We start from the raw sequence: 27,927 nt of genomic DNA on the forward strand, positions 1-27,927 counted from the left end.
ATGGAGGAGTGACTTTACGAGTCAGTGACGTTTTAATAAACATTTAAGTTATAACTTGTCTGGTGTTTTACTCCTTGTTTTTATATTCGCCAATCAAAACATCAAAATCAGACATTTGGTTAACTGCTTTATATGACAATATGTATGTGTTTTACATATATATATATATATATGTGGGAAATTTTGTAAAATGTAAATAAAAACAAAATACAATGATTTGAACATCCTTTTCAACCTATATTCAATTGAATACACTACAAAGACAATATATTTAATGCTCAAACTCAGTTTCTGTAAAACATGCTCAACAGAACAGCATCTACGCAATCCACGTTTCATTATCATTATCACATCTGTCGCGTCTAAGAAGTTGTACGTATAAGTACTCGTGGTATCGTCAGCTGATGATGTTCTAGTGACTAGAATCTAGTCTGTAGGTGTGGTCTGTCACTCACACTGGTGCACACACTCGTGTCCAGTTGGCAGGCAGCATCGGACAACTCTTGTGACCACAAAACCACGATCCGTTCTGAACAGGCACGTGCACTCATAGGATGCAGGTGAGGCAGTGCTTCTGAACTTCTGGATGAAGTAGGTCCCGTCCGATGGTGCAGCTATGTTGGTAGTAGAGCCCTTCCACCTTGAAAACGGCTCTCTCATCCTGGCACACAGCGGCGATGTCCAAAGCTCCCATCCAGTTTCCTCCGTCTGCAAGTCCAGAGCGGGATGGGTCGGCAACACTGATTGTGACAGCTCGGTGTTGATATCCAACTCCTGGATGCCGTGTCCCTGTAAAACAATGCTCTAGACTTTCTTGCTACGTTCCACACAATAATGAGTAAATCATCAGATACCTCTCGTGCATACACTCCAGCAAACGTTAAGTAAATGTGAGATAACTTGCATGAAGTCTACTTAAACAAACATTGAGTAAATATGGGATCACTTAAAAACTGTCCCGGTCAACAACAATTCATAAATAGAAACTACAAGGTATAATAGAGAAAGAACTTCTCTTTAGCTAGACAAAGAACAAAGGTGTTCTGTTCATAACTAGTGAGGGCCTCTCAGATAAGACAAGGAAGGGAGTATAAGAACTCCCTAAAGCCTGGCAGATATGTTGGCCTTGAGCGAAGGTATGAGACCTCTGGTTCAGGCCGGCCAGCGCTTCTACAAAACGAATTATTCTCACATTTTTTCCCACCTGCTTATCACATATTTGCTCAAATCCACACATCACCGTAAACAACCCCTTTTCTCGACTCTCAGTCGTCGGATCACATTGATGAGGACAAATATGTTTACACCAAAGGATAAACATTGCGCTGTCATCTTTCAGAATCCCACGGATCTGGGAAAAGTCTGGTAACACCGATGCGGGAATTTTGCCATCAACATCATCATGTTGCCACTCAGACATTAGGTATATCTGAGCAATCTCGTCCTCCATGGGCAATATTACTGTAGTGACGAGACGATTAAACAGAGCACGAAGACATGGTATGCAACATCCATACAAGGTGAGCATAGCAGCAAACACTGCAACTGATGGTAAAATTGAGGACACAAGGGCGTTATACTTCCCAAAAGGAGTCATCCACTTGTAGTACTCTTTCATCCTCGTTTTGAGGGATCGCAGGCCTGCAATCGCCTCCGTCAGGCTCCCATCAGGGGCGGTGTCGTTCCGGATGAAGGTGCAGCATTGTTTCCCGAACATTGCACAGACCCCTCCTTTCTCAGACAACAACATATCATGAGCATTGTGATTCTGGATCGACATGAGGGAAGGCGTGGCTAGCTGTTCATGCACTGCCTCGAGTCCCGCTTGTGTCCGTTTGCCCAATTTCTGCATGTTGTAATGGATGTAATTTATCCTGTCTACGTTCTTGTTCATCGTTCACCAGCAGCAAATGGAGGACTCCCATCCCGCTGCAATTTGGTCATTTCATTCTTATTAATCAGAAACTCATCTAGGGACTCCAATTGCATCAATTTCGGTCAGATCATCGTCGCCTCTCAAATTTAAAGATATTTTGGTTTTTACCAGCTTTTTTCCCAGATCTTGGCACGTTGATGTATATACAATTTCGCTTGACTACATTCTCTGAAAGCAATGGCTTCTTTTTTTTTTTTCTTTTTCTCTCAATGGATATTATATAGAATGCTCTATCACACATTTCACAATCCAGTAGACGTGACAGATTTCACACAATCTTTGGTCAATGGCAACGGTACATATGACATATTCAATTTTTTCTGTCTTTGCAGCTTGTTTTGCCATAAGCAAGCGATTGTTTCTTTTTTCAGTTACTCTTATAGTTAGTTACCTGAAACAAATTATCCACATTCATTCTAGATATTCATCGCATTCTTTAACATCTACAGCGGTTGTTGACAAAGTACACATATAAACATCATACTTTCATGGCAGTCCAGATCCGACACAGCAGATCATCCTGCAAAGGTCAAATTGATCTTTTAAATTGATACAATGCAGCATAATTTTCGGGGTGACCTATATAAGTTGCTCACTCATCTCTCCCCTATTCATTATGACTCTTAGTACCCACAAATACCATATTGTTGAAGGTAACAAAATGGCAACAAAGATAGCCACCCAACATGCAATAACGTCATTGTTCCATTTTCTTGATCCCGGCATTTCTCTAAGAGGTAAGGCTTCTTTTGGCTTACTTTCTGCGATTGAACGTTACCTCAAAAGAAATGACCCTTTTGTAATTTGCTAGGACCACCTCAACTGACCTTTCTGCTATTTTAATGGCAGTTGGTGTAGTTATCAAGATTCAACATGGCCCTTCCCCCTTGGAAGAACACCAGTGTTTCGTTTTCAATGCTCTTAATGAGAATGTGGTGTGTTCTTTTTGCCTTTTTAATATTTTTCTCATGTAATCTGCCAAATTTTAATCATCCTTAGTTTCCCACTTGGATTCAAAACATGGTAATCTATATTGTCGCCCAAACAATTTTTTATACGGGGTTAAACGCACAGTACTTGTAATATTTATGTACAGTTTGACCAGGTCTAAACATTTTGTCCATGATCTTCCAGTTTTTGTTTTCCAAGCACATCTTCACACTTTATACCAGTCCTGTCATGAGAATTAATTTCTGAAATCCCATATCTCGGTATTATTTCTTTCCATGACGTTTTTGCCACTGTTAAGGCATTCAGTGTTTTTGTTTTTGTTGAAACAAGCTCTACAAAAAATTTTTTTTGTTTTGTTTTGAAAATGTTTTGAATATGAATCAAATCCATATGTTGTATAAAGCTGACTGACCTGCCCCACTATCCCTCCTCTTGAGCCATGTGACATGCACTATGGCTCAATATTGCTGCCCATTTGCATAGGTTCTTTGGTAGGATAGGTCTGTCTTCTGGTCATTTATAGATTCCATTCTCTAATCTTGCCCCTCTTTTCGTCCATAATTGAATTTCACTCTATGGACTTTGTCGCTCCACATCTTTAAAAATGTTTCAGTGATTTAATCTGAGGCGGCTCGGTGGCGCACTGGGTAGCACGTCCGCCTCACAGTTAGGAGGGTGCGGGTTCGATTCCACCTCCGGCCCTCCCTGTGTGGAGTTTGCATGTTCTCCCCGGGCCCGCGTGGGTTTTCTCCGGGCGCTCCGGTTTCCTCCCACATTCCAAAAACATGCTTGGTAGGCCGATTGAAGACTCCAAATTGTCCCTAGGTGTGAGTGTGAGTGCGAATGGTTGTCTGTCTCTGTGCGATTGGCTGGCAACCGGTTCAGGGTGTCCCCAGCCTACTGCCCGATGACGGCTGGGATAGGCTCCAGCACACCCGCGACCCCCGTGGGGACTAAGCGGTTCAGAAAATGGATGGATGGATGGATGATTTAATCTGCTTCTTGTGTGTATAAAATTTGAAGTGTCTTTTGCGCTGCAGCTTTGTGGTTCTGTCTGCAAGCTTGTTACCTCTTGACACCTTATCAGTCTCGTGTGTGTGTGTACTGCACACGTGCATATAGCTACTTTTCGTGGCAATTGGACTGTTTTCACAACTAGCTTAGCAAGTAAATGGATGGCCTCTCCGAATGGGGGGCGACTCAGCTAGCAAATGATTAGACATTTTCACTTTCTTGTAGTTTCTTTAGTTACTTTTCAATCGTTTTCTCATTGTTTATCACAAGAATCTTAGAAATTTGAATACAAATCAAAATGTACGTTTTATTTTACTCAATTGTATGATTTAGAGAATCCATATGTAGTAAAGTGTTGTATTACTACATATGATTTCATCATCATTTAATTTGACTTTCTTTCCAAAACGCTCAATTTCTCAGTTCACACATCTTCTACATGTGTTACTGGTTCTCCAGTTTTTTCTCTAGTTAATTATCAATCCAAAAGCTACGTGTTTCTTTTTAGCATTCAACCTGCTTAAAATCACTCTTTCATCAAAGTCACTCTACTAATTTTCTATAGTAGTCGCCAACGACTTCAACCATTCAACCTTTCATTCAGGCAATCATTCATCAATGCATCTCACACAGTCTCCAAAAAGGAGTCTTCCTACATTGGTCCCAATTCATCCAAGCTCACCACACAACATTCATATGTCATTTTCAACTCAAGGTTCCTGGTAGAACAATTCAGCAATTCAAAAAAAACTTAAGACAAACAACTGGCAAATGAATCTGAATTTTTTCTTTGTTTTTAAATTAGAAGAACTCAATCGCTCAGATTTAGCTTACATTTAGAATTTTGTATAATCTTATAACACAACCCATCAATTATTCCCATTAAATGTAGCGTTGCAAAATATTAAATTCACAATTTAGCGTCTTCCAATTCCTGAAAGCACGTTCTGTTGTTTTGTTTACTTCGAATTTCTCATGAGGGCTCGACACTAACATGCACTAGTGTAGATTAGTTTCTGCTCGCAAACAGATTTCTCTCTTTTCCTCTCATTTTTATCTGTCAAAATTGTTTCTGTTCTGCGGTGTAAATTGAATAGACAACAGTCTAGCAAATTCTTTTTGTGCACCTACATTAGCCAATTTCATCCTTTTAACACATAACACTGACAGCACACAGACAACACGTTAAACTTACAGCAGAGACACAGCTCACAAACAATACCAACAAACAACGCTGCGCAAACATCATACTCTATTTTGATGTTTTGGTTATACGTTTTTTCCTCATCAGTGCCTTTTATCCTTCATGCAAATGTTGTCATATCTTCCTTAAGCATCACTCTGCTTCAAACATTCACTGAGAAACTCACAACACTGTCCCTGCCCCGCCCGCAGCCATAGCACCCCCCGTGCGAGGGGGGGGGCATCAATGTTGACTGGTCACAGGCTAGCCTTTTCCTGCAACAATCATGATGCCGGCCCACCGCCCGCACGAGCATAGCACAGGCCCACGCGCACAGCCCAGACCCGCGACTACGCGCGAGTGCAGGCACGCTCATCAGTCTCAACGTCTCAAAGGGCAGGCCAACTTTGCTGTTGCGCCCTTCATCATGTTCACATTTGACATCTTTCAATGTCTTCTACCCAACATTTGTTGTCTCTTATTCTCATCCTATCAAGCCACCGTTCTAGTAACTTTCTGCCACACACGTCTTATTTTCTCTATTGCACACACGCCTTATTTTCTCTACTGCCACACCTTGCTCATCTTAGTTTCTCTAACCAACTTAAACACACCATTGCCCACTTCTCAATTTCCCTATTATCGCTCAAAAGCCTCCTAAACATTCTCCATGACTGATTTCTTCCATAGAACACACATCTCACTCACACACACTCATATACACACCCACTCATGAGGATCCTCTGCGCGCACACACACACACACACACACACACACACACACACACACACACACACACACACACACACACACCAGCACAAAAGGATGACGCACAACATATAAGACCACATAGATCCCACTAAGAACACACCTTTTTGTTCATCTTACATGTCTGATTTATTCTCTATTTTACTTTTAGAAGCTATTTGTAATTTTTAACTTCAGTGTTTCTCTATCAGGGCGGCTCGGTGGTGCACTGGGTAGCACGTCCGCCTCACAGTTAGGAGGGTGTGGGTTCGATTCCACCTCCGGCCCTCCCTGTGTGGAGTTTGCATGTTCTCCCCGGGCCCGCGTGGGTTTTCTCCGGGCACTCCGGTTTCCTCCCACATTCCAAAAACATGCTTGGTAGGCCGATTGAAGACTCCAAATTGTCCCTAGGTGTGAGTGTGAGAGCGATTGGTTGTCTGTCTCTGTGTGCCCTGCGATTGGCTGGCAACCAGTTCAGGGTGTCCCCCGCCTACTGCCCGATGACGGCTGGGATAGGCTCCAGCACGCCCGCGACCCCCGTGGGGACTAAGCGGTTCAGAAAATGGATGGATGGATGTTTCTCTATCTTACTTTATCCTTCTAACACAAATATCTCCTGTATATTTAAGCAAATTTCTCTTTCGTTTTGGCAGCCAGGTTCTATCTTTGTCATATGAGAATCCGATTCAGTTTGATCATGCCCTAGTCATAATTGTTTTTGTTCATCTTACATGTCTGATTTATTCTCTATTTTACTTTTAGAAGCTATTTGTAATTTTTAACTTCAGTGTTTCTCTATCTTACTTTATCCTTCTAACACAAATATCTCCTGTATATTTAAAGATGTTTCAGTGATTTAATCTGAGGCGGCTCGGTGGCGCACTGGGTAGCACGTCCGCCTCACAGTTAGGAGGGTGCGGGTTCGATTCCACCTCCGGCCCTCCCTGTGTGGAGTTTGCACGTTCTCCCCGGGCCCGCGTGGGTTTTCTCCGGGCACTCCGGTTTCCTCCCACATTCCAAAAACATGCTTGGTAGGCCGATTGAATACTCCAAATTGTCCCTAGGTGTGAGTGTGAGTGCGATTGGTTGTCTGTCTCTGTGTGCCCTGCGATTGGCTGGCAACCAGTTCAGGGTGTCTCCCGCCTACTGCCCGATGACGGCTGGGATAGGCTCCAGCACGCCCGCGACCCCCGTGGGGACTAAGCGGTTCAGACAATGGATGGATATTTAAGCAAATTTCTCTTTCGTTTTGGCAGCCAGGTTCTATCTTTGTCATATGAGAATCCGATTCAGTTTGATCATGCCCTAGTCATAATTGTTTTTGTTCATCTGGGCATTTACGTGCCAAGTGACCCTTTTCTCCGCAATTCCAGCATTCTAATTGACGAAGTCGCACAACTCCTTCTGCTCGGCCTCTAAAGCCTTCTCTGTTAGACATTGCTCGTCCTCTCTGGCCTTTCTGTCCTCTGCCTGCATTTTGGTAAAAAGTGTCACTATCCTGGTCTACCAGAAAAGTGTCTTTTGATGCTTTCTTTTGGTTTTGTTTATCCTTTACTACTTTTTCTGCATGGAGGGCGTGATATATGTGTTCCTCCAAAGTTCCGTTGTCCATTCCGATATGATTTTTGGTCACCCTAATTTGTATTGCTGGCTTGGACCCTACCTGGATGGCATTTATTAATTGTTGCTGATAAGTACCTTGGGGTGCATTATCTTCTACCAGTCCACTGTGTATTTTAAACACTTCCGTCATGCGCACTCGATATTCATCAAAGGTTTCATTATCATTTTGCTTTGTTCTCCCTATTTCTGTATAGTTTGCTCTCATACTATATCTGTTGCGTACCTGGTTAATCAGCCCTTCCACTTGCCTTATCTCCTCTATTGTCCATGTTCTGTCGACCATTACCACCCTGGGGTGAATTTGTTTATTACCTGGATCATAATTTGGGTTGGCCACTTGTATCATTGGATATAGTGGCATGTTTGGAGTTAATTCTGAATCTTCAATATTCGTGCCTTGAGTGAATGGGGCTGAAAGCCAAATTTTGGTTTTAGGTCTCAATCGATAGTCTGCTCCCATTTTCTTTGACCAATCCATCTCTAGCGGGCTTTTCTGCCTAGTGGCTCTGTCTGTCAACCCATGAGGAGGAAGTGATTCCTCAATTTTGTGCCTGTCCTGTATTTGCGGATACAACTTCTCTATGATCTTTTGTTTTGAATTTGTAGCCTGTGTTTTCTCCTCCCGCTCTTGTACTTCTCCTAGTTCTCTCTCAAATTTGTATTTTTTGATCCGTTTATCTAGATTTTTAATTCGATCAGGATCCTGTCTTTCAATTATTTTCCAATCTTTACATTCTAATGTATCTCGGACATTATTTTTGCTCTGCAAGTTCCCCATTTTAATCAATTTGGTCCCAACTGTAAAACCATAGGGGTTTCTAAAGTCGGGTGTTTCCAGTGGGATAACGAAATGATCCTGTGGTGATTCTCACTTCAACCAGCGTTCTGGTGGAGAATCCTTGCCTATTGCGTCCACAGAACCACGTTATGTGCTCCCCACTGCTTTAATATGGAATACTATATCTAGTGATATGTATTCCCATTCACACTCTCACTCATACAGTTTTACGGAATTTTCGGCTTCCCGCGGACTCCGCTGACCTTTTTAGACGGACCTCTCCGTCGGACACTTCTGTCCTTTTATTTAAACGGACCTCTCCGTTTTGTTACTATTAGACGGACATCTCCGTTCTGTAACTTTTGTTGGACACCTCTGTCCTTTTAAACGGACCTCTCCGTTTTGGTACCTTTAGAACCGGACCTCTCCGTTCTGTCCTAGGACTTTTATAGGGCATCGAGCCCTCGGCCGAAACTTTTCTTTTAAGCAAAAACAAACTCTCCCTCTGGTTCTCTTCACCTCTGCACCTCGGATTGCCTTCAACCTTCAGATCCCAGTTGATGAGCGGACAGCCAGCCTTTGAAAAGGATTCTAGGACCCCACCTAGGGAGGTCCTGCCGCGCGCGGTCTCCCTGGATCTCCGCTGCCGCCCGCTGGAATCCTCAGGTGTATTGGCTCGAAGGACCACTAAAAATGTCAGGTCTGAACACCATCAGACATTAATCTACGCGCTGGAAACAAAGAGGAGAAGACAACCAGTATTCCTTTTGCTCGCGAGGAGAATTACGTAGAAGGCCCAGTTACAGTCCTCCACCAATTCTGAGCTCCTCTTCCGCTATCTCCTCTTTTTATTTTGGGTTGTCCTGGTTACAAGAGGCGTTGCTACACTAAAGGGAGGGGAGATTGTGGCTGTAGCAACGCTGATTAACTAGCTAACAATGTTGTGTGGTGCGAGGCCGCATGGCCTTGGCCGATTCGGGACCCCAGGAATGCAGAGTCTTGCAAGAGCATATTCATTGAGAACAAGTAGGGTGGGGGTGACATTAGACATGTTTGATGGTCACCTCAGCAACTGGTTAATCAGTGCGGAGGGTCCCAGCTCATTGTTTTACAAGGTCGTGGAAACAGACACTAGTGGAGCATTTTAGATGACTAACTAAGCAAGAATGTTTCCACACCATTTGGAAAATTTCAACAACTGAATGGTTAAACTTTTCAGAGTCAAGGAAAGGTAAAAGGTTTAAACAAAGTTAATAATTCTAGTCTACATTCCAACATAACCATACGATCAAGATAATCTGTAAACCCTAACAACAGCCACTAATAAAAACTAAGCAACTTGCCCTGAATGTGAACACACAACTAAAAACAAAATAAAGTATAATGAAAAATACAAAACTATTATCATGTCGAGGCCAGTTAACTTTATTTTCAAATTCATTGGTAAAACTAAAATGAAATGAACTTCTCACAGCAGTAAAGGGAAGGAGTTTAGCATCTCAATCAAAATGTGCATACCAGAATAGAATTATTATAAAGTCAATAGAGTCTTTGGCAACTGACTGAGCAGGCAACAGGGTTAGGTGTGGGCTTCTGTGTGCCTGATTAAGCTTACCCTGTGAGAGAATTTTTGGCCACAAACTGAGCATGAAAAAGGTTTCTCGCCAGTGTGGATTCTTGTGTGATTTTTTAAATTTACTCTCTGAGAGAATTTCTGGCCACAAACTGAGCATGAAAAAGGTTTCTCGCCAGTGTGGATTCTTGTGTGCCTTTTTAAATGTCCACCCTGAGAGAATTTTTGGCCACAAACTGAGCAGGAAAAAGGTTTCTCGCCAGTGTGAATTCTTGTATGAGATTTTAAGCTTCCCTTCTCAGAGAATTTTTGGCCACAAACTGAGCATGAAAAAGGTTTCTCGCCAGTGTGGATTCTTGTATGAGATTTTAAGACTCCCTTCTCAGAGAATTTTTGGCCACAAACTGAGCATGAAAAAGGTTTGTCGCCAGTGTGGGTTCTTGTGTGCACTGTTAAATGTTCCCTCCGAGAGAATTTTTGGCCACAAACTGAGCATGAAAAAGGTTTCTCGCCAGTGTGGATTCTCGTGTGCTGAGTTAAATGTCTACTCTGAGAGAATTTCTGGCCACAAACTGAGCATGAAAAAGGTTTCTCGCCAGTGTGGATTCTTGTGTGTGTTTTTAAATTTCCACTCTGAGAGAATCTTTGGCCACAAACTGAGCAGGAAAAAGGTTTCTCGCCAGTGTGGATTCTTGTGTGCTTTTTTAAACTTACTCTCTGAGAGAATTTCTGGCCACAAACTGAGCATGAAAAAGGTTTCTCGCCAGTGTGGATTCTTGTGTGCACTGTTAAATGTTTCCTCCGAGACAATTTTTGGCTACAATCCGAGCAGAAAAAAAAATTCTTTCTTGTGTGCATTCTCATGTGTTGTTTCAAGCTACTGCTATGAGCAAAAAAAATTCCACAGTGAGAACATTGCCTGTGTTTGGTTTGAGACTCATCATCAGCAGCAGCAGTAGCAGCAGGAACATGTGACAACACCTCACCACTATCTGACGGTAGAGCTGCTTGTGACCCTCCACAGTGGTCTCCATTACTTACACTGGTCATTTGTTGACTTGAGCTGCAGCTTGGAGGCTCCGCCCCTGTGCTCACCTTATGTTGACCCTCATCTAAACGCTTCACAGGCACACCAGTCAATGGCATCTTGCAGGTATCTTCTTCTTCCTTTCTAATATCGCAGGAGTCCTCTCCCTCCTCTACATTACAAGGCCGCTCTGGCTCTTCCTCTTTTACAGTGGATAGAAACTTCTGCTCCATTTGTTCATTGAAGTGGTGGACCTCTTTGTCCACATCTTCCTCTTTAATGCGGTCTGGTTCCTCCTGCTTAGGACGAATAGCTTCACTGATGTCTGCAAAACAAGACAAACACATATTAACAATGAAAGTTACAGTTGACGAGAAACTGGCAAAACCTATACAAGGACTTTTTCAATCAGCATATGTTGGAATAATTTTAAGTGAAGCTTTGGCCTGCCAGACCTGGAGGCCTCGCCTTTACGAGTTTATCTTTTCCTTTTATCTCTTTGTTCCTTTTATGTGATAGGGATGTCTTTTGATCCCTGTCAGCCATTTGTATCATTTCCTGTCCTTATGTTGTCTGTGTGTTTTGGTTCCCGTAAGAGTCCTTCACTAACAATGAGCAGGGCTTATTTGCATAGGTGAAATGTTCTTTGTTTGATTCACAGGAACTTCATTCCTTCTATTTAGATATAGGTTTGGTTCATAGATTGTAGTTTATCAGACCTGTTTTTCTTTGTTAAGGGATACATACAGTTAGAAGTAGTTGCATTAAAGTTATCCCATATTTACTCAATGTTTGTTTAAGGAACTGCATACCGGTTACCTCACGTTTGCTTAATGTGTGTTGAAATGTTTAGGACAAGTTACTTATTACTATTGTGTGTTAATTACCAAGTAGATAAAGTTAGCAAAGGTCTAGTTGCATTTGTTCCACAGCAAAGCGGCAATCAACGTGCTTCAAGGTATTCGATCACAGTCGAGGGCGAGTCAGCCAACTGTGAAGGAAGACAGCTGGGGACGGCCTCTGCGGGGGGTCAAGAGCCAACAGCGAAGTGCTAATTCACACCACACTACATTCTTTTGCTAATCAGCGTTGCTACAGACACAATCCCCCCTCCCTTTAGTGTAGCAACGCCTCTGTAACCAGGGCAACCATAACATTAAAAAGAGGGGCACGTGGAGTAAAGACTCAGAACTGATGGAGGTTGTAACTGAGATTGCTTGCTCTATCGTTCTCCTCGCGAGTAAACCTGTTCTGGTTGTCTTCTCCTCTTCATTCCAGCGAGTGATTTAATGTCTAATCGTATTTAGACCCAACAGCATATCACACATGATGTTAGAGATTTGCTCACTCCAGTTCTTTTAGACACCTGCAGGTGGAGAGTTCACTCGCTACAGGAATGAAGTCTAAAAGTCTCCTCCCTGCAAGGGCATATTTATTAGGAGGAACAGAGTGGGGGTGGGAGTGGACAGGTTTGGTGAACCCCCGGCCTCTGATAAGATCAGAGCAGGGGGTGTTTTACACTATTGTGGGAAACAGAACAACTTTGATTGCTTCCCCTGCAGCTGGTCAATCAAGCAGAGGAAGCAACCACTTCATCTTACTCTGCATTGTGAGGGCCAGACGTGATTGATTTAATCATTACATTGTGAGGGCCAGACGTGATTGATTTAATCATTACATTGTGAGGGCCAGACGTGATTGATTTAATCATTACAGTCTACATTCCAACATAATCATAGGATCAAACTAACCTGAAAACCCTAACACATGATTTCAATAGAATTCTACTAAAAATAAACACTGGAAGAGGATTCATAATAGAAGCTAGACGTGTACTAACCTGCTCTGCGCAACACAACATAAGGCTGCAGCCAAAGATGCTCCAGTCGTCGACGACTGCGGTCCTTTTCCTTTACATACTCTGCTGTGGTCCCAGACATTTTCACACTGCAATCACAACACTTGTTCAATGATGTTTGGCTAACAAAAGTGTCTTTTGGACAGCGGCGAGCGAGCTCTTTGTTGAAATAATTGAATATGATCCCGTATGTTAGAGTTGCGCTCACTCCAACTTATTTTGCAAGAACCACACGGGAGACAAAAGAGTCCTTTTAGGCACCTGCAGGTGGAGAGTTCACCCGTTGAAGGAATGAAGTCTGCCTCTCCCTCCAGCAAGGGCATATTTATTAAGAAAAACAGAGTGGGGGTAAGAGTGGACTGGATAGAGAAAGCCCTTGTCCTCTAGTCAAAACATACCAGGGGGTGTTTTACGACCTTGTGTAGGATGGGACAAGCCAGGTTATTTATTACCGGTTACATTCCACTATAAGCATAAAACTAATCTAACCAGGTTATTTATTACAGGTTGCATTCCAACATAATCATACGATAAGGATAATCTGGAAAACCCTGACACCGTATTTACACAATAGTATTTTGTCCTGTGCTCGATAGTTTGGCAAGAAAATACACTTAGCAAAAGACAGTCTAGTCCCTCGCATTGTTCCACAACGCCTATGTACCTAGGAATTCCAAACAAAATGAAAATAGGTGTTGGAATAATTAGATCAACTCTTTAGCTTTTATCTATGGACTGTTGTTGATCGAGGCCATTCGTCTCATTTTATATAAACATGACTGCTCAATCAGAGGACGTATACAGCACACAGAGCTCTGTAACCTTCCAACACACATAGGCACCGACCACTGACAACACACACACACACACACACACACACACACACACACACACACACACACACACACACACACACACACACACACACACACACACACACACACACACACACACACACACACACACACAGGGCAGTGACTCTCGCATAGATACCAAATGGTCAGGTGACGATACCAAATAGTCAGGCAACAGCAGAGCAGAGATTTACCTTATAACAGCGGTGTCAAACTAATTTTTTCACAGGCCGCATTGTAGTCATAGCTTCTTTCGGAGGGCCATTATGACCCATATAAATGACCCATATAAATGAGCACCTCATATTATATACAGTAAAAGCTACAAAACAAACTGACAAATAACTCGTTTTCAAATCAGACGAGTAAAAACTGGTCAAATATTTAAAAAAAAAATTGTTGTTAAAAGTGAAGACAATTTGCAATTCCAGTAGTGACAATTTGTCTTCGCGTGCCACATAAATTGATGTGGCGGGCCGTATCTGGCCCCCGGGCCTTGCGTTTGACACCTGTGCCTTATAAGGACATATTCTTGCTTTTCCGCTTTTTCCTGACAGCACAAAACCTTCTTACCTGGAGAGTGGGGGTTGTTGTTTCATCTGCTGTATTGCCGCGTCTATTGACCGCCATTAAACAACCCACCTCAGTGGGCTAGTGGTAGAGTGTCCGCCTGAGACTGGAAGGTTGTGGGTTCAAACCCCGGCCGGATCATACCAAAGACTATAAAAATGGGATCCATTGGCTGCCCGCTTGGCACTCAGCATTAAGGGTTGGAATTGGAGGGTTAGATCGCCAAATGATTCCCGAGCGCGGCACCGTTGCTGCTCACTGCTCCCCTCTCCCCAAGGGGATGGGTTAAATGCAGAGGACAAGTTTCACCACACCCAGATGTGTGTGTGTGACGATCATTGGGACTTTAACTTAAGACCTTCCCAATAAAGAACCAACTATAACTCCACATCTTTAGTTTTCTTTCTCAACGACAGACATCTTAACACGCAATACTTGTTTTGTTTACAACGTTAATTTAAAGCGACCCAATACACGAAACAAAATTTCATGTACATCGGACCCGTTTTAGCAAACGTGATTACGCGTTATCATCCGGTCGAGTGCATGAAGGCATTGAGATTTAAAATCCAGAGCATCCCTGCCTGCGACTATCACTGCTAATCCTCGACTTTGAGTATTTCCACAGTATTGCTCTTGGTACAGGCGAGAACCAGCATGTGATGATGGCTCATTTGAGATCCAACATTCGTCGAGGATAATCAAGCTAAATCTCACAAAATTAGCACTGTGGTAGTTACCATGCTAATGAAAGCATTCCGCACTTCTGTACTGCAACCAAGCAGTACTACAAATAACTTTGCTAACGTGCTGCTAACATGATCATTTAGGTCCATCGTAGTGTTGGCTGTTGAGTGACCGATTCGTTCAAAAAGAACAAATCTTGTCAGTGAACGAGAGTGAACGAATCACTTCCTAAAGTGATTCGTTCCTTTTTCCTTTCAACCAGTAGATGTCAGTAATGCCTATTGAAGCTGGTGCTACCCCGCTGCAATGCAAAACAAAGAAGAAAATCAGCCAATCAGCAGCGCCAGCAAGCGTTACATGGAGGAGGGACTTTACGAGTCAGTGACGTTTTAATAAACATTTAGGTTAAAACTTGTCTGGTGTTTTACTCCTTGTTTTTATATTCGCCAATCAAAACATCAAAATCAGACATTTGAGACTTCTGGTTCAGGCCGGCCAGCGCTTCTACAAAACGAATTATCCTGACAGTCTGCCTTTGGTCTCTTGCAAGAGCATATTTATTGAGAACAAGTAGGGTGGGGGTGACATTAGGCATGTTTGATGGTCACCTCAGCAACTGGTTAATCAGTGCGGAGGGTCCCAGCTCATTGTTTTACAAGGTCGTGGAAACAGAAACTAGTGGAGCATTTTAGATGACTAACTAAGCAAGAATGTTTCCACACCATTTGGAAAGTTTCAACAACTGAATGGTTAAACTTTTTAGAGTCAAGGAAAGGTAAAAGGTTTAAACAAAGTTAATAATTCTAGTCTACATTCCAACATAACCATACGATCAAGATAGTCTGTTAACCCTAACAACAGCCACTAATAAAAACTAAGCATCTTGCCCTGAATATGAACACACAACTAAAAACAAAATAAAGTATAATGAAAAATACAAAACTATTATCATGGCGAGGCCAGTTAATTTTATTTTCAAATTCATTGGTAAAACTAAAATGAAATGAACTTCTCACAGCAGTAAAGGGAAGGAGTTCAGCATCTCAATCAAAATGTGCATAACAGAATACAATTATCATAAAGTCTGCTCAAATAAAAGGTGAGAACGTCATGGATCATTGCTCATCTACGCAAGACACTCCGAATTGTCAAAAGAGACTCTTTGGCAACTGACTGAGCAGGCAACAGGGTTAGGTGTGGGCTTCTGTGTGCCTGATTAAGATTGCCCTCTGAGAGAATTGTTGGCCACAAACTGAGCATGAAAACGGTTTCTCGCCAGTGTGGATTCTTGTGTGCCTTTTTACATGTCCACTCTCAGAGAATTGTTGGCCACAAACTGAGCATGAAAACGGTTTCTCGCCAGTGTGGATTCTTGTGTGGCTTTTTAAATTTCCACTCCGAGAGAATATTTGGCCACAAACTGAGCATGAAAAAGGTTTCTCGCCAGTGTGAATTCTTGTATGAGATTTTAAGCTTCCCTTCTCAGAGAAGTTTTGGCCACAAACTGAGCATGAAAAAGGTTTCTCGCCAGTGTGGATTCTTGTGTGCGTTTTAAAAGTTGCCCTGTGAGAGAATTGTTGGCCACAAACTGAGCATGAAAAAGGTTTCTCGCCAGTGTGGATTCTTGTATGAGATTTTAAGCTTTGCTTTTGAGAGAATATTTGGCCACAAAGTGAACATGAAAAAGGTTTCTCACCAGTGTGGATTCTTGTGTGCACTTTAAAATTTACCCTCCGAGAGAATTTCTGGCCACAAACTGAGCATGAAAAAGGTTTCTCGCCAGTGTGGATTCTTGTGTGCCTTTTTAAGCTTTCCTTCTTAGAGAATATTTGGCCACAAACTGAGCATGAAAAAGGTTTCTCGCCAGTGTGGATTCTCGTGTGCTGAGTTAAATGTCTACTCCGAGAGAATTTCTGGCCACAAACTGAGCATGAAAAAGGTTTCTCGCCAGTGTGGATTCTTGTGTGTCTTTTTAAATTTCCACTCTGAGAGAATTTTTGGCCACAAACTGAGCAGGAAAAAGGTTTCTCGCCAGTGTGGATTCTTGTATGAGATTTTAAGCTTCCCTTCTCAGAGAATTTTTGGCCACAAACTGAGCATGAAAAAGGTTTCTCGCCAGTGTGGATTCTTGTGTGCACTGTTAAATGTTCCCTACGAGAGAATTTTTGGCCACAATCTGAGCAGAAAAAAAAATTCTTTCTTGTGTGCATTCTCATGTGTTGTTTCAAGCTACTGCTATGAGCAAAAAAAATTCCACAGTGAGAACATTGCCTGTGTTTGTTTTGAGACTCATCATCATCATCAGCAGCAGCAGCAGCAGCAGGAACATGTGACAACACCTCACCACTATCTGACGGTAGAGCTGCTTGTGACCCTCCACAGTGGTCTCCATTACTTACACTGGTCATTTGTTGACTTGAGCTGCAGCTTGGAGGCTCCGCCCCTGTGCTCACCTTATGTTGACCCTCATCTAAACGCTTCACAGGAACACCAGTCAATGGCATCTTGCAGGTATCTTCCTCCTCCTTTCTAATGTCGCAGGAGTCCTCTCCCTCCTCTTCATTACAAGGCCGCTCCGGCTCTTCCTCTTTTATAGTGCATAGAAACTTCTGCTCCATTTGTTCATTGAAGTGGTGGACCTCTTTGTCCACATCTTCCTCTTTAATGCGGTCTGGTTCCTCCTGCTTAGGACGAATAGCTTCACTGATGTCTGCAAAACAAGACAAACACATTAACAATGAAAGTTATAGTTGAAGAGAAACTGGCAAAACCTATACAAGGACTTTTTCAATCAGCATATCACACATGATTTCAATAGAATTCTACTAAAAATAAACACTGGAAGAGGATTCATAATAGAAGCTCGACGTGTACTAACCTGCTCTGCGCAACACAACATAAGGCTGCAGCCAAAGATGTTCCAGTCGTCGACGACTGCGGTCCTTTTCCTTCATGTACTCTGCTGTGGTCCCAGACATTTTCACACTGCAATCACAACACTTGTTCAACGATGTTTGGCTAACAAAAGTGTCTTTTGGACAGAAATAATTGAATATGATCCCGTATGTTAGAGTTGCGCTCACTCCAACTTATTTTGCAAGAACCACACGGGAGACAAAAGAGTCCTTTTAGGCACCTGCAGGTGGAGAGTTCACCCGTTGAAGGAATGAAGTCTGCCTCTCCCTCCAGCAAGGGCATATTTATTAAGAAAAACAGAGTGGGGGTAAGAGTGGACTGGATAGAGCAAGCCCTTGTCCTCTAGTCAAAACATATCAGGGGGTGTTTTACGACCTTGTGTAGGATGGGACAAGTCAGGTTATTTATTACCGGTTACATTCCACTATAAGCATAAAACTAATCTAACCAGGTTATTTATTACAGGTTGCATTCCAACATAATCATACGATAAGGATAATCTGGAAAACCCTGACACCGTATTTACACAATAGTATTTTGTGCTGTGCTCGATAGTTTGGCAAGAAAATACACTTAGCAAAAGACAGTCTAGTCCCTCGCATTGTTCCACAACGCCTATGTACCTAGGAATTCCAAACAAAATGAAAATAGGTGTTGGAATAATTAGATCAACTCTTTAGCTTTTATCTATGGACTGTTGTTGATCGAGGCCATTCGTCTCATTTTATATAAACATGACTGCTCAATTAGAGCACGTATACAGCACACAGAGCTGTGTAACCTTCCAACACACATAGGCACAGACCACTGACAACACACACACACACACACACACACACACACACACACACACACACACACACACACACACACACACGCAATACTTGTTTTGTTTAAAGTCAAAGTCAAAGTCAAAGTCTCCTTTATTGTCAATTCCTCCGCATGTCAAGACACACAAAGAGATCGAAATTACGTTTCTCACTATCCCAGGGTGACAAGACAGAGTTCACAACGCACATACAAGTAAACAACACAGGAAAAATAACACAAGAAGTCAACATCAATGAACAATAAGCGTGATAGCACGCTAGCCGCTCCCGATGCACAGCAGAGTCCGGTAAGATGACAGTCAACCAGGCCACTGTGAACACGAGGACACAGCAGGCACGCACTGTCCGGTTCGTGGATCCTATCAGACGAACGCAACCCATCTTGTCGCGAACGAACGTACGCCAGGAGAATGGAACGCTGGGCGAGCTGGGTTGGCCGCAAGCCTGGCCCGACGTCTCCGTGCTGGCCCCTCTTCTGCTGCTTCGCAGACCCACTGCCGACGCATCCCAACAATGCTCCAGGACAGAGCAGTCCGAGCTCACGACACAGTCCAACCGGGGGAGGAAGAGCAGGCCAGTCCGGCGTCGCTCCATGACGAAGCAGTCCGAGCGCCCTTAATCTCTCCGCACCAAAGTCCAGAACGCCATAAAATCCACTTCCGCCGATGTTGAGCAGAACATGCCCGCCGCACTAGTAGCACGACGTATCACACGAGACGAACACACACAAAACTGCCGGACAAACACTCAGTAAACACTCACACAACACCGAACGGGACAGAGAGTGGCCGCTGCGTGTGCACGCGCCGCCATCTTGAACCATGTGAACCATGTGTTTACAACGTTAACTTAAAGCGACCCAATACACGAAACAAAATTTCATGTACATCGGACCCGTTTTAGCAAACGTGATTACGCGTTGTCATCCGGTCAAGTCCATGAAGGCATTGAGATTTAAAATCCAGAGCATTCCTACCTGCGACTATCACTGCTAATCCTCGACTTTGAGTATTTCCACAGTATTGCTCTTGGTACAGGCGAGAACCAACATTTGAGATCCAACATTCGTCGAGGATAATCAAGCTAAATATCACAAAATTAGCACTGTGGTAGTTACCATGCTAATAAAAGCATTCCGCACTTCTGTACTGCAACCAAGCAGTACTACAAATAAAGTTGCTAACGTCCTGCTAACATGATCTTTTAGGTCCATCGAAGTGTTGGCTGTTAAGTGAACGATTCGTTCAAAAAGAATAAATCTTGTCAGTGAACGAGAGTGAACGAATCACTTCCTAAAGTGATTCGTTCCTTTTTCCTTTCATATATAACTTCAACCAGTAGATGTCAGCAATGCGCATTGAAGCTGGTGCTACCCCGCCGCAATACAAAACAAAGAAGAAAATCAGCCAATCAGCAGCGCCAGCAAGCGTTACATGGAGGAGGGACTTTACGAGTCAGTGACGTTTTAATAAACATTTAAGTTGTAACTTGTCTGGTGTTTTACTCCTTGTTTTTATATTCGCCAATCAAAACATCAAAATCAGACATTGGGAAATTTTGTAAAATGTAAATAAAACAAAATACAATGATTTGAACATCCTTTTCAACCTATATTCAATTGAATACACTACAAAGACAATATATTTAATGCTCAAACTCAAAATCTTTATTTTATTTTTCAAATAATAATTAACTTTGAATTTCATGGCTGCAACACATGCAGTAGAAGTTGGGAAAGGGAATGTTTACCACTTTGTTACATCACCTTTTTTTATCTGTTTAATTTTTTTATTTACCACACACAAAATAACACAAATGTCACATTTCACAAAAAAAAAAAAAATTCAAAGAAAATAGTCATGCGCAAGGAAAACTAGAAACCCTAACGGGCTTATAAGGTGTCTCCCTCAGACTTCAAGTTAAAATTAAAGAAAGTTTTGTAAAAATTAAATATAATCAATCAATTAGCCTACCATTTGAAGTAGGATTAAAATCAATGTAATTACAAAGCGATGGTAATGAACGATGGTAGCAAACCAGACACACAGCAAGTGTGGCTTAGATTCGCGCTCTTCCTCCAGTTTTGTCGTGCCTTTTATTGAGTAACAACAATGGGGCAAGTGTACATGAATGCGTAGTTTCCCAGACAGGAAGGACATTCCACAATTACATCTCATGACCACAGAACAACAGGGATACTATTATGGACCGAGCAGTATGGTCGTCTCATGCCTTTAGCTTAACAAAGACATAGTCTTAGTGCCCCTGGGATGCATACCTCTGTGGCGTACTCATGACTTCTACTTAAATAAGACCTTTGTCTGCTTCAGCGATCCCATGACAACCTCATGATCTGCTCATGTATAGCTAACTATGGGGCTTATTGTGTAGCGCGACACATGACTCCAGTCATGAGCTCCATAGCCAGCCATATGTATGCTCCCAAGTCATTATCACGAGGCGTGGGGAAGAAATCGTCACGGTGAGAAAAGGGAAGAGTTGGGTACATGGTTTTCACATCTAGCATGATAAATAAACGCACCCAAACTTTGCAGCAAAAGCATACAAATTTGTTATCAAATGTCAGTTAAGTGACTAGAGCACATACAAGGTTCGTAATGGTAATGAGCGTGGGCCCCAAATGCTAATTAGGTCATTAGGTGTACTTGTTTGGTAGAAAGTGACATATATCCAATTGAACTCGCTTATTACTCCCAGGCCCACTTACATTACGTGTAAGAAAAGCATTTTGTGCTCGTTTCCCCCCCCAAAAAAAACAACAACTCAGATTTCAAACACGGTTTCCTCAAGCGGCTCTGGACATCACATTGCAAGAACAGAAACTGAGACTAAAACAACAAATAGTCTTAATTAGGATCCTATTTAAAAATAATTTAATATAAATAATATAAATCAGAAGCAGCAAATGAGGTTGAGTCTTCAATATGAGTACTGTGAAATAAACAACTCTTTCATGAAATGTCTTAATGCATCTCAAGTACATTTTAACATTAATAGCAAGGCAAAGTAACAAAAAAAAACTGTTGAAGAAAAATGTCCAACACTATTTTATTTTTTATTTTATTGATCCACATGAATATGAAAAGCAGAACAATACAAAATTCTAAACAGCCATTAATAAAAACTTAGCAACTTGCCCTGAATATGAACACACAACTAAAAACCAATAAAGTATAATGAAAAATACAAAACTATTATTATCTCGAGGCCAGTTAACTTTATTTTCAAATTCATTGGTAAAACTAAAATGAAATGAACTTCTCACATCTCACTGGTTTATTTTATATCAAACAAATTATTTTGTCGGCGGTTTCTTCCGCCTTTATCAGTGTCACCGGTATGGTTGTGAAGTGTTTTTATCAGCTGATCTTCTGTGAACTTCTCACAGCATCTCAATCAAAATGTGCATACTAGAATAGAATTATCATAAAGTCTGCTCAAATAGAAGGTGAGAATTTCATGGATCATTGCTCATCTCCCCAAGACACTCCGAATTGTCAAAAGAGACTCTTTGGCAACTGACTGAGCAGGCAACAGGGTTAGGTGTGGGCTTCTGTGTGCCTGATTAAGCTTACCTTTTGAGAGAATTTTTGGCCACAAACTGAGCAAGAAAAAGGTTTCTCGCCAGTGTGGATTCTTGTGTGTGTTTTTAAATGTCCACTCTGAGAGAATTTTTGGCCACAAACAGAGCATGAAAAAGGTTTCTCACCAGTGTGGATTCTTGTGTGCGTTTTTAAATGTCCAATGTGAGAGAATTTTTGGCCACAAACTGAGCATGAAAAAGGTTTCTCGCCAGTGTGGGTTCTTGTGTGACTTTTAAAAGTTGTCCAGTGAGAGAAGTTTTGGCCACAAACTGAGCATGAAAAAGGTTTCTCGCCAGTGTGGATTCTTGTGTGATTTTTAAAAGTTGTCCTCTGAGAGAATTGTTGGCCACAAACTGAGCATGAAAAAGGTTTCTCGCCAGTGTGGATTCTTGTGTGTGTTTTTAAATTTCCACTCTGAGAGAATTTTTGGCCACAAACTGAGCAGGAAAAAGGTTTCTCGCCAGTGTGGATTCTTGTATGAGATTTTAAGCTTCCCTTCTCAGAGAATTTTTGGCCACAAACTGAGCATGAAAAAGGTTTCTCGCCAGTGTGGATTCTTGTGTGTATTTTTAAATGTCCACTCTGAGAGAATTTTTGGCCACAAACAGAGCATGAAAAAGGTTTCTCGCCAGTGTGGATTCTTGTGTGCTTTTTTAAACTTACTCTCTGAGAGAATTTCTGGCCACAAACTGAGCATGAAAAAGGTTTCTCGCCAGTGTGGATTCTTGTGTGCCTTTTTAAATGTCCACTCCGAGAGAATATTTGGCCACAAACTGAGCATGAAAAAAGTTTCTCACCAGTGTGGGTTCTTGTATGAGATTTTAAGCTTCCCTTCTGAGAGAATTTTTTGCCACAAACTGAGCATGAAAAAGGTTTCTCGCCACTGTGGATTCTTCTGTGCAAGTTTAAATCTCTCTTCCGAGAGAATTTTTGGCCACAATCTGAGCATGAAAACGGTTTCTCGCCAGTGTGGATTCTTGTATGAGATTTTAAGTTTCCCTTGTCATAGAATTGTTGGCCACAAACTGAGCAGGAAAAAGGTTTCTCGCCAGTGTGGATTCTTGTGTGCGTTTTAAAAGTTGCCCTGTGAGAGAATTTTTTGCCACAAACTGAGCATGAAAAAGGTTTCTCGCCAGTGTGGGTTCTTGTATGAGATTTTAAGTTTTCCCTTTGAGAGAATTTTTGGCCACAAACAGAGCATGAAAAAGGTTTCTCGCCAGTGTGGGTTCTTGTGTGACTTTTAAAAGTTGTACTGTGAGAGAAGTTTTGGCCACAAACTGAGCATGAAAAAGGTTTCTCGCCAGTGTGGATTCTTGTGTGCCTTTTAAAACTTGCCTTGTCAGAGAATTTTTGGCCACAAACTGAGCATGAAAAAGGTTTCTCGCCAGTGTGGATTCTTGTGTGCACTGTTAAATGTTCCCTCCGAGAGAATTTTTGGCCACAATCTGAGCAGAAAAAAAATTTCTTTCTTGTGTGCATTCTCATGTGTTGTTTCAAGCTACTGCTATGAGCAAAAAAAATTCCACAGTGAGAACATTGCCTGTGTTTGTTTTGAGACTCATCATCATCATCATCATCATCAGCAGCAGCAGCAGCAGCAGCAGCAGCAGCAGCAGCAGCAGCAGGAACATGTGACAACACCTCACCACTATCTGACGGTAGAGCTGCTTGTGACCCTCCACAGTGGTCTCCATTACTTACACTGGTCATTTGTTGACTTGAGCTGCAGCTTGGAGGCTCCGCCCCTGTGCTCACCTTATGTTGACCCTCATCTAAACGCTTCACAGGCACACCAGTCAATGGCATCTTGCAGGTATCTTCTTCTTCCTTTCTAATGTCGCAGGAGTCCTCTCCCTCCTCTACATTACAAGGCCGCTCTGGCTCTTCCTCTTTTACAGTGCATAGAAACTTCTGCTCCATTTGTTCATTGAAGTGGTGGACCTCTTTGTCCACATCTTCCTCTTTAATGCGAGTGCGGTCTGGTTCCTCCTGCTTAGGACGAATAGCTTCACTGATGTCTGCAAAACAAGACAAACACATATTAACAATGAAAGTTACAGTAGAAGAGAAACTGGCAAAACCTATACAAGGACTTTTTCAATCAGCATATCACACATGATTTCAATCGAATTCTACTAAAAATAAACACTGGAAGAGGATTCATAATAGAAGCTAGACGTGTACTAACCTGCTCTGCGCAACACAACATAAGGCTGCAGCCAAAGATGCTCCAGTCGTCGACGACTGCGGTCCTTTTCCTTTATATACTCTGCTGTGGTCCCAGACATTTTCCCACTGCAATCACAAAACTTGTTCAACGATGTTTGGCTAACAAAAGTGTCTTTTGGACAGTGGTGAGCGAGCTCTTTGTTGAAGTAATTGAATATAGGTGATCTCGTTACATTCCACTATAAGCATAAAACTAATCTAACTGTTGGGTTGACAACATTTATCTGAAATCAATCTCGGAGACGGTAGGTCTTTCTTGGCTTAGCGTTTTCTCCTGCGCAGAAGGGCGCACCCCAGACACACGCAGCAAGTGTGGCTGAGATTTGCTCTGAGTTTAGCCGTGCCTTTATTGAGAGGGAAACAAAGGGGCAAGTGTACATGGTCGAATAGGTTTCCAGACAGGAAGGACATTCCATAGTTATATCCCATTACCACAGAACAAAGCGGGTACTCTTATGGACGGGGCAGTATGGACGTCTCATGACCATTAGCTCAACAAAGACGTAGTCTTTAGTGCCTCTGGGAATACATTGCTGTGCCGTACTCATTACTTCAACTTAAATAAGACCTTTGTCTGCTTCAGCCGTCCCATGACAATCTCATGATCTGCACATGTCTAGCTAACTGTGGGGCTTATTGTATAGCGCAGCTAATGACTGCCATATGCCCCCAAGTCATTTTCACGAGGCCAGATGGTCACATACTGCGGAGAATCTTGCACACAAAAGTAGTTACATAGAATCCAATGATAAAAAGTATATTATTTCCAACACTAACCAGGTTATTTATTACAGGTTCCATTCCAACATAATCATACGATAAGGATAATCTGGAAAACCCTGACACCGTATTTACACAATAGTATTTTGTGCTGTGCTAGATAGTTTGGCAAGAAAATACACTTAGTAAAAGACAGTCTAGTGACGCCTATGTACCTAGGAATTCCTAACAAAATGAAAACAGGTGTTGGAATAATTAGATCAACTCTTTAGCTTTTATCTATGGACTGTTGTTGATCGAGGCCATTCGTCTAAATTTATATAAACATGACTGCTCAATCAGAGCATGTATACAGCACACAGAGCTCTGCAACCTTCCAACACACACACAGGCACACACACACAGACACACATAGGGCAGTGACTCTCGCATAGATACCAAATGGTCAGGTGACGATACCAAATAGTCAGGCAACAGCAGAGCGGTGTCAAACTAATTTTTTCACAGGCCGCATTGCAGTCATAGCTTCTTTCGGAGGGCCATTATGACTGTCAACCCAAATAAATGTATGAGCACCTCATATTATATACAGTAAAAGCTACAAAACAAACTGACAAATAACTTGTTTTCAAATCAGACGAGTAAAAACTGGTCAAATATTTTTTAAAAAAAATGTCGTTAAAAGTGAAGACAATTTGCAATTCCAGTAGTAACAATTTTCGCGTGCCACATAAATTGATGTGGCGGGCCGTATCTGGCCCCCGGGCCTTGCGTTTGACACCTGTGCCTTATAAGGACATATTTTTGCTTTTCCGCTTTTTCCTGACAGCACAAAACCTTCTTACCTGGAGAGTGGGGGTTGTTGTTTCATCTGCTGTATTGCCGCGTCTATTGACCGCCATTAAACAACCCAGCTCAGTGGGCTAGTGGTAGAGTGTCCGCCTGAGACTGGAAGGTTGTGGGTTCAAACCCACCAAAGACTATAAAAATGGGACCCATTGCCTCCCTGCTTGGCACTCAGCATTAAGGGTTGGAATTGGAGGGTTAGATCGCCAAATGATTCCCGAGCGCGGCACCACTGCTGCTCACTGCTCCCCTCTCCCCGAGGGGATGGGTTAAATGCAGAGGACAAGTTTCACCACACCCAGATGTGTGTGTGTGACGATCATTGGGACTTTAACTTAACTTAAGATCTTGCCAATAAAGAACCAACTATAACTCCACATCTTTAGTTTTCTTTCTCAACGACAGACATCTCAAACAACACGCAATACTTGTTTTGTTTACAACGTTATGTTAAAGCGACCCAATATACGAAACAAAATTTCATGTAGATCGGACCCGTTTTAGCAAACGTGATTACGCGTTATCATCCGGTCGAGTGCATGAAGGCATTGAGATTTAAAATCCAGAGCATTCCTACCTGCGACTATCACTGCCAACATTTGTCGAGGATAATCAAGCTAAATATCATAAAATTACCACTGTTGTAGCTACCATGCTAATGAAAGCAGCCTGCACTTCTGTACTGCAACCAAGCAGTACTACAAATAACGTTGCTAACATGCTGAATGCCCTACCAATGGATATTAGAACTACTACCTCAGTAGAAACATTTAAGACACGTTTAAAGACACATTTCTATGAGATGGCCTTTAACTAACTTGTGATGGCCGATTTGGCCGGAGTTTGTTCTGTTCTCTCTGCCCACCTCCTCCCCGGCTGGGGAGGGGGTTAGATGGCTCGAAAGCGGATAGCGGCTGGCTGGATTCTCGGGGACCAGTTCGGGATGGGGGAGCTGCGGCTCGGCCCCCTTGAGGACACTGCCAGGACAATCGAGGACACCTCCGACATCCATTTTTTTTTTCATTGATTTTCATATTATGTATTACTTGTGTACTCTCTGCATCCATTATAACCTGGTGATCCTGAAAGGGGGATCCTTCCATCTGTGGTCCCTTCTCAAGGTTTCTCATTTTCCCCTGGTAGGGTTTTTTTTTGAGTTTTTCCTTGCCCTTTTGGGAGCTTATGATCAGGGGATGCTTTGAGAATAATTGTCAATTTTGGCTATGTGAAGCCCTTTGAGACTGTTTGTGATTTAGGGCTATACAAATAAACTTGACTTGACTTGACATGCTGCTAACATGATAATTTAGGTCCATCGTCGTTGCGGTTGTCGTGGCTAGTGAGTGAGCGATTCGTTCAGAAAGAACAAATGTTTTCAGTGAACGAATCCCCCCAATGGTTTACCAGGTAAGCTAATTGAGAGCTCATTTACAATGGCGACCTGGAAGCAAAGTGTGTGAAGTGTCTTGCCCAAGGACACAACGACATGCGACTGTGACAGAGCTGGGATCGAACTGTCAACCCTCCGGTTACTATTCGACCCACTCTACTGCCTGAGCCACAGCCGCCATATAACTTTAATCAGTTAGTGTCGGTAATGCGCATTGAAGCTGGTGCCACCTTGCCGTAAAACAGAAAAAAATGACGTAACTTCCCGTTCACGAACGAGTCGTGAATTGCATTTCCCGTTCACCAACGAACGAATCTGTGAGTGAACGAATCTCTCACTGAGTGAATCACTCACTAAGTGAATCACTCACTGAGTGAATCACTCACTGAGGGAATCACTCAGATTAGCATTTCCAATTCACCGCGAGAACGGATCGGTGAGGGAACGAATCCTGGCTTTCCCGTTCGCGAACGAGTCAATGAGTAAACTGCCTACCTATGCATCAACGAATCAGTCAGTGAATATGTTGCGTCTCCTGGCGTGAACTATGGAAGCCAGAATGTAGATTTACGATTTACTTAAAGTAGGTT

The 27,927-nt window shown here is 42.4% G+C and overlaps 3 protein-coding genes across 9 annotated transcripts; all 3 read right to left on the minus strand.

Annotated features, from left to right (window-relative positions):
* Window positions 1–114: 114 nt before the first annotated feature.
* Window positions 115–17,346, minus strand: LOC125981371 (gastrula zinc finger protein XlCGF57.1). 6 transcript variants are annotated; one of them, XM_068653030.1, is made up of 4 exons: window positions 14,118–15,590; window positions 12,673–12,779; window positions 10,847–11,157; window positions 115–789 (listed from the first exon to the last, which is right to left on the minus strand). In XM_068653030.1, exons 1-4 carry the CDS (start codon window positions 14,141–14,143, stop codon window positions 448–450), a joined length of 786 nt encoding a protein of 261 aa, XP_068509131.1. In that variant the 5' UTR covers window positions 14,144–15,590; the 3' UTR covers window positions 115–447. The 6 variants fall into 6 exon arrangements, with proteins under 6 accessions (XP_068509131.1, XP_049597338.2, XP_068509129.1 ...); XM_049741381.2 differs by lacking the exons at window positions 115–789; window positions 14,118–15,590 and adding an exon at window positions 17,201–17,345 and having other exon boundaries at window positions 8,994–11,157; XM_068653028.1 differs by lacking the exon at window positions 115–789 and having other exon boundaries at window positions 8,994–11,157; window positions 14,855–15,590.
* Window positions 15,745–26,666, minus strand: LOC137839559 (gastrula zinc finger protein XlCGF57.1-like). 2 transcript variants are annotated; one of them, XM_068653026.1, is made up of 4 exons: window positions 26,525–26,666; window positions 25,947–26,049; window positions 17,680–17,786; window positions 15,745–17,511 (listed from the first exon to the last, which is right to left on the minus strand). In XM_068653026.1, exons 2-4 carry the CDS (start codon window positions 25,970–25,972, stop codon window positions 15,992–15,994), a joined length of 1,653 nt encoding a protein of 550 aa, XP_068509127.1. In that variant the 5' UTR covers window positions 25,973–26,049; window positions 26,525–26,666; the 3' UTR covers window positions 15,745–15,991. The 2 variants fall into 2 exon arrangements, with proteins under 2 accessions (XP_068509127.1, XP_049597333.2); XM_049741376.2 differs by lacking the exons at window positions 25,947–26,049; window positions 26,525–26,666 and adding an exon at window positions 19,524–19,802.
* Window positions 20,626–24,447, minus strand: LOC137839561 (zinc finger protein 665-like). Its single transcript, XM_068653025.1, has 2 exons — window positions 24,341–24,447; window positions 20,626–24,170 (listed from the first exon to the last, which is right to left on the minus strand). The coding sequence occupies exons 1-2, from the start codon at window positions 24,438–24,440 to the stop codon at window positions 22,108–22,110; spliced, it is 2,163 nt and encodes a 720-aa protein (XP_068509126.1). The 5' UTR covers window positions 24,441–24,447; the 3' UTR covers window positions 20,626–22,107.
* Window positions 26,667–27,927: the final 1,261 nt, after the last annotated feature.

This window comes from Syngnathus scovelli, chromosome 14 (genome assembly GCF_024217435.2).
Source record: "Syngnathus scovelli strain Florida chromosome 14, RoL_Ssco_1.2, whole genome shotgun sequence".
In the NCBI taxonomy this organism is placed as follows: Eukaryota; Metazoa; Chordata; class Actinopteri; order Syngnathiformes; family Syngnathidae; genus Syngnathus; species Syngnathus scovelli.